The sequence below is a fragment of the Quercus suber genome, unplaced genomic scaffold (assembly GCF_002906115.3).
Source record: "Quercus suber isolate HL8 unplaced genomic scaffold, Cork oak 2.0 scaffold_293, whole genome shotgun sequence".
Taxonomy (NCBI): domain Eukaryota; kingdom Viridiplantae; phylum Streptophyta; class Magnoliopsida; order Fagales; family Fagaceae; genus Quercus; species Quercus suber.
The window spans coordinates 523,418-535,658 of record NW_027069749.1 but is presented as its reverse complement, the minus strand read 5'-3'; the positions used below and the strand labels follow the sequence as shown (position 1 = coordinate 535,658).

Below are 12,241 nucleotides of genomic sequence, written 5' to 3'. Positions count from 1 at the left end.
TAAGGGGGTTCTATGAAACCAAACATGTGGAGCATAATGGCTAGGCAGGCTTTTGAGTTTTGATTTCTATATATTTTTCTATATATTTTGTATTTCATATTGGTTTTTTTTTTTTTTTTTTGCAATTTTTGGTGGGTTTTACTTATTTGATCATTACAAGTTATGAAGTCAAAAATATTATTGGAACTATTCTGCATGGAAAGTGTTGATAATTTTATAGAGTTTGTTGTGGAATGTGGGTTGATTTGGTTAAAAAAATGATAGCGCATGTGAAGATCTCATATATAATCATCTCAAGCAATTTTACTCTATACATAAGGTTAACACTTATTTATTTATTTATTTTTACGTTATGCATCAAGAAAGTCAAAATAATGCTCATAAGCCTCAAATGCTATGTTTTATCTTTTTTCTCCTCAAAATGCCGATTTCTTTTCAATTTTCTCCTTTCAAAATTAAAGTGTTTTTGTAATAGGCCATCCTACTAAATTCATAAAAATAGTTTACACTCTCATTAATTATCAAGATAGTTAATGTAGATCAAACTCTTTTACCAATAATCTACTATGAATAGCAATCTATTTTCTAAACTATAAGAAATTTAAAATTTTACTTCATCTAAAATTCTATTAGCAAAAGTTTCAAGTAATTTAAAATAAATTTAATATTTACTTTGATTTTGCTTTTTGCTCATAAAAAGTGACTCAATATATGTATGGATGTATTATATGTCATATCATTAATGTATTTTATAATATGAATAACTAATTATTAATATAGTTTTGAATCTTTTGATTTATTGGGGGAGGTTTGAGTCTAGTGTCCAGTGGCACTGGACGTGTTGGGATTGTAACACGTGTTCATTTTTGGACACGTGTTACCATCCAACCAAGTCCATGCATTAAAAACACTAGACCTAATTCGGACCCCGATTTATTTACATATATCTTTTTAAGTAAACCGTGTGATGCACGAACCTTTAACTAGTTTGATTATTATTATTATTATTATTATATATTTCACAAAATTTAAGACCACATAAAATACCACAACTCTTCACATGATAGATTATAAGTGGTAGAAAAAAAATTATGAATTCATATGAAAGTGACAATCAATCAATAGCATTATGCTATATTTAGGTCATAATTATTAAACCAGGATGAGTTGGGTTATTAGGTCACTGGTTGAATCGTATGGTTAAATAAAAATTAAAAATATTAAATAAATATAATAATAAAAGTTTGAAAAGTCATAAAATAATTATAAAAATTAAAACAAAAGATGCCTAACTTACATTACTAATTATAATTAAATTTATATATATATATATATATATATTTCAGTGTTTAAAATTTGATATATGAGTTTGTATGGTAAAACTTGTACTGTTACTGACATAACTCTACCATAAGAGCATCTCCAGCAGATTCATCAAATTTTTGTACTGTTTGGAGAATGAACAGTGACTTTTACCTTATCTATCAACTTTTTCAAATACACTTTTCAACAAATTCTCTATCTCATTTAATTATTATTTTTTCATTCATTATTTATTCTTTTTTTAACAACTACATATCTTCCAACATTTTTTTATTCAACACATCATTATTATAATAGAAAAAATATATTTGAAAAATGAACAGTAGCCTATCAAACTTGATGGGCTACTGTTCATAAGCAAAAAAAAAAAGGGTATAGAGAAGCAGTTGGAGCATCCACAGTGCACAAGTTCTCCAAATTATAGCTAATATACCCGGATGGCTATGCTCTTGGAGATGCTCTAAAATGTCAAAGTAGAGATTTGGCAGAAAAACTTTTCTGGTTGTTTATAATAATTTTTTAAAATTGACCAAACTTTATTTGATCAAAAAACTGTTTAATATAGACTTACTTTATCTAAAAACAACAGTAAAGTAGTTTGGCACTATTTTACAATTTTTACTAGAATCCTCACAATATATATATATATATATATAATATTATATTTATAACGATGACATACAAAATGCGAGTATTAAAAATCTTATTGACAATATTGGAAGAAGTTAAGATAAAGTTAAAAGTTGGGGTGGGAACTATTTTCTTCTTCCTCAAATTGAAGCCTATTTGAGTATCATCTAACAAGTGCAATGGCCTCCCACACCAAAAAGTCTCACCAAAACAAGCCCCTTACACTTAATACACTAATTACTCATCAATCAAGCTCAAAACAAGAGTGCACAGGAAAAATCCCACTCAATGCAAGGCCAAAAAAAAAAAAAACTAAAAATCAAGCACCAACATAACAGGATAGGAAAAATCAGTGAAATTCCAAAATCCAAACTCATTAATTTTTCCCCGTACAAAATTAAGTCTTCAATTTAATCATCCAATCTTAAAAGTGCAATTAATGGAGTCTTACAATAAGTGAGAAAATTATTGTGTACTCCCGGAGTACCATAAATGCATATTTTCTCTTTTCATATAAATGGTAGGTCTCACTAATTAAATTCATGGTAGGACCTACCATTTATATGAAAAGAAGGACAACGCACTTATAGTACCTCTAGAGTACCTAATAATTTTTCCAAGAAGTGGGTCTCACCCAATCAGCACTCTTATACTTAATAAAGAGAAATTCTAGTGCCACACACCAATTACACACATGGGTGAGTTGTGGATAAAGTTGTGTAATTGGATGTGGCACTAGAATTTTCCTTAATAAACCATACCCACCGGTCAAAACACAAAAAACAAGTAATATCCCAATACAGACCATGCCAAAAGAAGAAACCAAAAAAAAAATAATAATAATAATAATAAAATAAAAAAACAATTCATAAAGTAAATAATAAACATCTATATAACAAAATGGGCAAAATCAGTGTTAATTCAAAATCCAAAACCAATGAAATTTTTATTTCATCAACTTAAAACCAATCACAACCTAATGGAAAGTGACTAGTTGTTCCATCAAACTCACCTGATTCCCGTTTCGCCAACTGAAGTGAATAGCTATTGGTTATCTCATAAACCAAATATAAGATATTTCGTAACTCTTTTACTGTAGTCTTTTGTATTTCTTTTGCATTTGTAGTTGTTAAACAATTTGATTTCATAATGCATGGGCACCCAAAGGTATAATCTGTTTTACAAATAAATTACATCTGCACAAAGGGATTTTAAACTCGCAACCCCACCTTCTATCTATTTATCTTATTCTTACAAAAAAAGAAAGAAGTGTCATATGAGTTAGAGCTTATTGGTAAGCATCCAAACATATTAATCAGCTCTATATACAAAAAAGTTAACTTATTTATTTTTTGGGTAAATTAGAGATTCAAAATTGGGATGGGGAAATACAAAGAGAAAAACTTGAATTTAAGATGTTAATTGAAGTTTATCTTAAAGTTTATGATTATATAGGTGTAATGTTATGGAGAAATATAGGGTATAATATTGAGGTAATAAGTTTTGTTTTTGTATTGTATCCAATATACATCACCAACTAATTACAAAGTAAGAACCTTTCCTTCTTCACTTTAAGGGTTTGTTTGATTGGGAGGATGAAAATGTGGGAAGATAGAAAATGGGAAGATGATGGAAAAATAAAAAGATAGAAAAAACATAAGAAATGAAAGTATATATGTATATATATATATATATATAAAATAAAAAAGCATAAGAAATTAATCCAAAAGTGTTTTCTATAAAAAAAATAAAATAAAATAAAAATCCCTACCACAACTAATGAGAAAAGAAACATATATGAGCACCCAAAAAAGAATAAAAAGAAGAAGAAGAAGAAGAATAAGAAGAAGAAGGAAACGAGAAACGTCTAGAAAAAGACCCACACACCAAATAAGATAAAAAAAACATAAGAAATGAAAAAATATATATATATATATATATAAAATAAAAAAGCATAAGAAATTAATCCAAAAGTGTTTTCTATAAAAAAAATAAAAAATAAAAATAAAAATCCCTACCACAACTAATGAGAAAAGAAACATATATGAGCACCCAAAAAAGAATTAAAAAGAAGAAGAAGAAGAAGAATAAGAAGAAGAAGAAGGAAACGAGAAATATCTAGAAAAAGACCCACACACACCAAAAAAAAAAATGCCAAAAGGTCCAAACGTCCAGTTTTGTTAGGGGGTATATTTGTCCAAAAGCAACAAGGAAAGCTCCTTGTTTTCTCTCTATAATCTCCCCAAATTGGGGAGACTAAGTTTTGGTGGGCCCCGGGAGAAAACAACCGGACCTCACTAGCTTTCTTTCTCCCTTTCCTTCCTAATTAAACAGCTACTCAACCATTTTCTCTCCACTTTTTTTCTCCTTCATTTTCCATCCACCAACTATTCTCTCCAACCAAACATACCACAATAATGTTATCAAACAAAGCAACAAACATGAAAAGAATCCTCAACTTAAAAAAACAGTAAAAGAGGTTCTTCAGCAAATTATATCACATTTAATTTTTCTTTATTCCCAAATAATGGCAAGTAGTGCCTTCATATGCAACATTGTCCACTTATAGCTATGCCTACAAAATAAAAAAGAAAAGCTTGCAGATGAATTGTGAGAAACCAAGAAACATGAGAGATCTGAATTGATTATTTATGAAATTAGCTATTTAAAAAAAAAATTATTTTGTGTTAGAACTCATAATTTGTAGATTTCTTTGTAAGTTTTTTTACTGCTATTGTATGAGCCATAGTGATAAAAATAAAAATCGATGATGATTTCAAAATATTTTTTGATTAAAAAAAAAAGATATGAAAGCCCAACTAAAGACAATTAAATATTGATAAATTGTTGTGTTTTTAGCCAATTTCTCTTTATTTATTCATGTTCTCTATATGTTGATATTACAAATGATTTCCTTAATTTCATTGAGATAATGAATTGTGTGTTTGCGATTGAGTTCTCTATATTTAGTTGTGAGAATAGAGTAGTTGAGGAAGAGTTTTGGAAAATTGCTTAAATTTATGTAATTTTAGGATATAAAAGTATTTATGCTTTAAATTCTTATTTATAGGTTTTAAAATCATTTAATCAGTTTAAAAAATAAAATCTACTTTTAACAGTAATATTCATAATATGTTATAGTCTTATAGTATTGTAGGGATATTGGGCCTGAAAGTCCATCATTTGTTTATATTATTGGGCCTATGGCCCAATTCGAGGACAAGAGATTGTCCGAGGAGGGGAAATCTTTATTAGAAAGGATTGTGTAGTAAATAGAGGCCAGCTTCGACCATAATGGCTCAAGAAGGTGGGCCGAGGATAAATGCATCCTCGGCTGACCAATGCTAAGGTCTAAAACGGTTGTCTGTCGATCAAGATGATGTCCCAAGAAGTCTCGTGAGTGTTGATAAGCATTGTCAAGATGGTAGGCAAGGAAGTGCCCTAAAATATCTAAGGAGAAAGCTGCTACCTCTGCATTAAATACATTGCAGCTAACTCTCTGGCCACATTAATGTAGAAATGATACCTGAACAGTGCATTTCAGCCTTACAGCTACTACATAGAGACTGATGGAATGTGTAAATGAGACAAGTATCAACACTAATCATCTAGCATGCATATAGAAGGTGGGGGTGAGAAGAAAAGAGAGTATAAAAGAAGAGGGCAACAACAAGAAGGGGCATCGGGAATTCAAGAGAAAAACAAGGCTTCAGGGACTAAATTTGTAATCAAATTTGAGAATAATATATCAGAACAGACTTCCTCGAATCTTGCCAAGGACGATTTTTCTTCAATACAAACCCTTTTCATTTCATTCTCTTATCATCTGAACCCATTCTAATATTCATTTGATTAACTAAAACTCAAATTTCCAACTCATTCTCTCTAAATTTATTGTTTTGGGGTTTTTGGGCCTAAGTCCATCTGAGTAGTGGGCTAAGAGTTTAAATCTGGTCCTTACAAGTATTATATAATTTTTTTTTAATAAAGTATATATTAAGAAAATCAAGTTTCAATGTATTCATCAATATTGCAAACAAACATAAATGTCATATGACAAAATAAATATTACATGTAGATGGTAATATATATGAAAATGATTTTAAATGAAATTATAAAATAGTTTGCACATTATGCAGGACATCATCTTATCAGTGATAGTTGAAGACATGGCATGGCAGGCTGAAGGATTATCTTGGGTACTGTCAAAAATTGGGCTAAGCAAGCTTCGTTATTTTGTACACACTTGGAGCCTTAGTTTGGTTCCCCTGTTTTCTGTTTAAACCTTCTGTTGTGGCATCCAAAAAAAAAAAAGCTCAGAATTGCAATAAAATTAGTAACAAGCACCTTCTCCTGTTATAAAAACACAGAAAAATTAAATATGAAGAAGGCCACATGCATGGCAAAACAGTAAGGTATTTACCCTTTGCGCTGGCAAAACGCACATTATTCATTTCAACCTGGGTACATTCAGTACTGATTGGGTCATCATCATATTTACTAATTCTCAATGCCTATTAAAAATGCCTAGTTAAATTTGGAACCTAAGAAACTTATAATGATGAATACTAAAGAAATGCAAGCATATGTCATGGAATTGTGTGTGTGTATATATATATATATATATTTTAGCTACAAAACGAGTTTTGAAAGATGGTGACTTGCAAAAAATTCATTCATGAAAGCTACCAATATCACTAGATTCCTCTTCCTTGCAATCAGAGTCACCTTTTACTTGTGTGCTTAAATTCCCAATCAAATTTCCCAAACGTGGAATGAATCTTTCAATTAGATTAGGGAACTTTATCCTTTTTGGGTGTGGTATGTCTACATCACTAGGGATATCTTCTCCACTAGGTCCTGCCTCATCCCCATCATAGTTATCACTGCTTCGCTTCATTTTAGTAACTTCTACTAAATCTTCAAAATCAGCCTCATATGGAGTGATGTTGCAGCTGCTGCACACAGCCATAGTTTGGTTTAGATCTTCAGTGTATACCAAACGAGCCCCGCATTTCACGACCTCCAAGCCTGGACCTTCAGATCCAAATCTAAGCTCAATCTGACTGATATCAGCATCACCTTCAATCAATTTCTTTCCTAATTTCCCTTCGAAGAACTTTATGGGAAAATATCTCAGCCAAAGGTGATATGAATCAATCTTACCAAATTCTTCAGTAAAACCAGTCTCTCCATTCTAAGGATGTTCATGTTCTTTGAAATAGAAGTGGCAATTAATCCATCTATAAAGTTTTAAAAATTCCGGAGGATGTTGGTAAAGAACATAAACAGTGCACAAAGCGATTCCAAGAAAATCTGAAGGCCCTTGCAGATTTAGTGAAGCACCCTCAGTTTGATGGCTAAACCATTTTGGAATATTATTTCCAGGAATAAGGACACAAATACTATAACGATCTGGTCTCTAAAACATAAAAAATCAAGATGATTAGAACATACACAAACACAAAGAGAGAGAGAGAGACAGAGAGAGAGAGAGAGAGACAGAGACCTTAAAGAAATCATGTCTTAGCATTGTTAAGAAAAGATTATCGTAGCCTTCATTGTCAACCAATTTGACGCAATTGAGAAGATGGAGATATAGAAAATTATCTTCTAGTCTTGCTGGTAATGTTTCCAAAGAGATACAACCATCAGCTCCAATATACTTAATATTTAATGGAAGCTTTGGCAACAATCTAAGATTCATGCAACCACTCATAAAAAGATATTTCAAATTAGATAGTCGAATGATACTTTCAGGAAGGCAATCAAAATTATTTCCACTCAGATTTAACATTCTTAAAGTGGACAAACAGCTAATATCATAAGGGATTGCCCTAATATTGCAATCACTTAGATCAAGTTCAGTTAAAGATTGTATGCCTGATAAAGTACGCACTAACATGCCCATTGAATCTGGAATTCTTCTTGGTTGCATTAGAGGAAAACTGAGGAGCTTATTCGATGGTTTAGATGATAGCCCTTCATAACCTGACAGAGAGTTTTCTGAGATTTTTTAAGTGAACAATGGAGGAAGGTAGCCTTCTTATTGCAGTTCTACTCACATCTAGCTTCTTTAAGCCTTTAATATTTCCCAAGTTCTCTGGCAATTCATGAAGTTTTGAGCAGCCAGATAATGTGAGAGTTTTTAGAGACGACAAACTACAAGTAGTATTCAGAAGAGTAGAAAGATTCTTGCCATGTCCTAGATCCAATTTTATATGGCCAATTGAATGTTCCAATAAAATGATAGATCTTTTATGGCAATCTCACTCAAATTAAGTTTTGACAAATGTGGCATATTTCCCACAATCTCTAGAAACTTATTCAGTCTTGAACAACAACCAAGATCTAGAATTTCAAGAGCTTCCAAGTTGATCTTGTGAGGAAGGCTTTCAAGACATTTGCAACCATTCAGATCCAATTGAATAAGCCATTTGAGATTTCCAAGAGATGCATGAATCTTATATAGTCTTGTACAACATCGAAGAATCAATTTCTTAAGATTTGGAGCTCCACTAAGGTTTGGGATTTCAATCAAGGTTTGAGAGTCACTTAGGTCAATGAGCTTTAACTCTCCCAAATTCTGTTATGAACCAATAAATAATTAGATAAACTCAAGCTTTAATAAAAATGAAGAAAATACACATTTGTAAGAGTGAAAAATCTTACCATAATTCCTTTCCATAGTTGTTTGATGAGGCTACAATGCATTTTGAGTTCAACAAGTTTAATTGGTTGAAAACTAGTTGGCAAGGAATTTAAAGGATAACCATGCCATTCTATAACATGTAACTCATTAGAAAGATGACTGAGGCATTGTGGAAGTTGCACATTACCTCTAAGGAGGCCTTTAGGAGGTTCCACATTATTAATTTTAAGCAATCTCAATTTTTTCATTTTTGAGAAGGCTTTAGAATTCAAGTGTTCCTCTTTTTGATTAGGTGTATTAATCACTATTCCTTCAACTACTTTCATTCCCTGATAACCAAGAACAATGAAATTAGAATAATTGGAAAATACTTGGAATAATTTGTAAGAAAATATATAATTCTCTAGGTTTAGGTCTAGAATAGTCAACTTACAATATTATTCAATATATATGGAGGACATCCTCCTAAAGCCACAACCTACTACGTCCACTAGGCACTTTAGGGGATTCGCGACGAACAATTTCTTGACCCATTTCTTGTAGCAAATCATGCATCCACAAAGTTCCATTTTCATTAATAGTTATGAGAGATTTGTCCATAAGAACACCAAGATTGTAGTCTGGATAGTAACCAAAACTTATTAGCACATCTCTTATGTAGTATTTGTTCTCTCTTTTGAAAAAACATGCAATATCCAAAAACAATTCTTTTTGGGTATCCATCAGTCCATCAAAACTTATTTCAAGTATGTCTAAAAATTTTTTATTGGGTTCTACATTTAGTTTATATATGGCACTTTTCCATTCATTTGTTCTTTTTTCAAACAACAAAGAACCTAAAACTTTAAGAGCCAAAGGAAGGCCTTTGGCATAATTCACTAAGTCCTTAGACAAATCTACATAATTTTCTTCAAGATAGGGTTTCTTGAAAGCTCTCCAACTAAAAAGTTGTAAGGCATCATCGTTATTCAACCCCTTGACTGTATATATATCATTCACACCACGTCTTCTCAACAAATGGCTATCTCTACTTGTTACTATGATTCTACTCCCTAAACCAAACCAATCATGGTTTCTTGCTAATGCTTCTAGTTGTTCTTCTTCATCCACATCATCAAGAATAATAAGAACCTTTTTATTACGTAGTCTATTCCCTAGAACATTGATCCCCTCATGAAAATCCCATATATTTATTTTGCTTTCCATAAGGATCTTAGAAAGAAGTTGTTTCTGTAAACAAACTAGATGTTGATTTCTAGTTTCTTCCCTTACATTAGCAATAAAACTACTAGCTTCAAAGCTACTAGAAATTCGTTGGTAAATTTTTCGTGCAAGAGTTGTTTTACCCATTCCACCCATCCCACAAATTCCTACAAATCAAACACCACCCAACCCTTCATCCAAATATAAATCCAACATTTCATTCACACGGGAGTCTATTCCAACAAGGTCCTTGGAAATAGTACTTGAGAATTTACCATTCAAATCATTAAATATTCTTTCAAAAATTTGTCGGATAATTTTTGATTCATCCCTGCAAAGAAGATAGCAGAACAATAAATTTGATAAGACAGAGATAGCAACATGCAGAAGACTAAAACATTCAGCATAAGCACAATCTTAGCTTAATTCAAGAGCCAAGGGGGGATTCGAAAAGTGTATACTACAGCACTGTTATGACTATAGGAGTTCAATTAATTGAGAGTGTGCCTAATTTATTAATTCCTTCCTTGAACGTTTCTTGGATTTCTATTTTCATACTCCTTTTTCTTTATCTTCATATTCAAATTAAGAAAAAAGATATAGCAAAACAAAATCAATTGAACTATTTACTGTATAATTTTGATTCTAGCCTAACCACGCGTTCAGGACATTGTAACCTGCTCATCAAAGCAAATCTGCAGGAAATGTAAATTATTGCAACAATGATTGAGGCTAAAAAGAGTAGTCATCATCAGTCGTAGTGATTAGTGTCGTGGTCATGGTCATGGAAGGTTGCAAATCGTAGCAACATCCATTTAAATCTGAAAGTTACAGCTTTCAAAAATCGTTTCCAATTGGTTATATCTTTGTTGAAATTTGACCACAGCTTAATTTTACATGATTCTTGATTTATTATAAAGTATCAGTTCTAACACTCTACCCGTCGTAATTCAGTAATAGGCTACCATGCCTCAAACCTTGCAAACGTTCTTCAACCTAAGTCCAATTTGAGCTAGTAATTTCCTAAGTTCGTAATATAAATATATATAGGGAACAAACTGAAATTTTCTGGGACTAGAAAAATTATTGTAAAACTTGTCATGTTAATCCTCAGGGAAATTGACAAAGTTTAGTTTAGAAAATTACAATCTTGATAATAATTTGAACAAGTTTCCAACATATCTATGTTCTCATTGAAAGAACAAAAGAAAAATGTTACCTATCATGTAAATGCCATCCGGAGATATTGCCCACTTCTTTCAAAGCAACTTTCCACGCTTGTATATCATCTTTGTTAACCTTGGGATCTTTTTCATGTTCCTCAAAGGCTTGAGCAAGTGTACCCATCTTATTCCGTACATCAGAGGGATCAACATGGTAAAAGACCAGCAAAACTGTCAACTTTGTCTCTTTCATGCATTCAACAATCTTCGCCAGTTCAATCAAGCACCACCGTGAAAAAGCATAGTTTGTTGAGAGCACGATGATTGCATACTTGGACTTTTCTATTGCTTTCAGGAGTTTTGAAGAAATATACTTTACTCATTCAAGTTTCTCATCATCCCTGAAGGTGAGAATACCTTTTTGTTCCACAGCAGTGTAGAGATGGCCTGTAAAATTCTTGCGGGTGTCAACACCACAAAAACTAGAAAGACGTTGAATTTCCAAGAAGCTGAAGAAGAGGAGGAGGCTGTGTTGAGTGGCCATGGAAGCAATTGGAAATTTACAGACTTCTACTTTGGCCAGGGGCGTAGCCAGGATTTTTTTCTTGGGGGGGCCAAGGTGAAACTATCATTTTGATTTGCAATTCAATAAAAAAAATCAAAGTATAGTATATTTATAACACAAGATTATTGATAGAATTTTTTTGTGGGTGTAATTCTATAGCACTCAAATATCAAAATACTAACAAGTTAATCGACCAATTGAGCATCTTAAGTCTTTTTTTCTTGAGTTTCTCCTATTCTTTTGAAAAACCATAAGTCCATAACATTCATCGAAATCAAATATAAATATACAACAAAGCTGTGGAAGAAGAAGAAAAAGAAGAAGTTGGTATTTCTCAATATTTGCTTAGCTTTAAATAAGAAAACTCTTTGTTAAGGAAGAGTGAGAAATTAATGAAAATGTGATTATGTGAGAACATCCCATGGAAGAGTTAATGAAGAGTAACTAAAGAGAGAGCTCCAAGTGATGAGGAGAGTCTTTTCAGTGGTTTTTAAGTGGAAAGGGATATTGTAATAATTTTGAGAAAGTGCAAAATTTGAGTACAATATCCTAAGTGTAATACATTAGGTTCTTCAATTAAATTCAAGCACATGTTTAACATAACCAATAACATACAAATAATGTTATTATTTTTAAGGACAATTAAATTCAATACATATAATTTTAATTAGGTAATTTGATGTACTACACCTCAGTTTTATCCCT

General features: G+C 31.6%; 1 protein-coding gene across 1 annotated transcript; it reads right to left on the bottom strand.

Moving 5' to 3' along the window:
* Window positions 1-6,625: 6,625 nt before the first annotated feature.
* Window positions 6,626-11,515, bottom strand: LOC112032382 (disease resistance protein RUN1-like). Its single transcript, XM_024065150.2, has 11 exons — window positions 11,389-11,515; window positions 11,028-11,319; window positions 10,084-10,139; window positions 9,442-9,975; window positions 9,125-9,225; window positions 8,626-8,934; window positions 8,299-8,539; window positions 7,945-8,158; window positions 7,463-7,649; window positions 7,238-7,375; window positions 6,626-7,150 (listed from the first exon to the last, which is right to left on the bottom strand). The coding sequence occupies exons 1-11, from the start codon at window positions 11,513-11,515 to the stop codon at window positions 6,626-6,628; spliced, it is 2,724 nt and encodes a 907-aa protein (XP_023920918.2).
* Window positions 11,516-12,241: the final 726 nt, after the last annotated feature.

Coding starts and splice junctions, on each gene's coding strand:
- LOC112032382 (XM_024065150.2), bottom strand. CDS start 11,515: ATGGCCACTCAACACAGCCTCCTCCTCTTCTTCAGCTTCTTGGAAATT. Junction 10,140..11,027: donor GGATGGCATTTACATGATAG/GTAACATTTTTC, acceptor TCTTCTTTGCAG/GGATGAATCAAAAATTATCC. Junction 8,159..8,298: donor TCTTGAAATTCTAGATCTTG/GTTGTTGTTCAA, acceptor AATTGGATCTAG/GACATGGCAAGAATCTTTCT.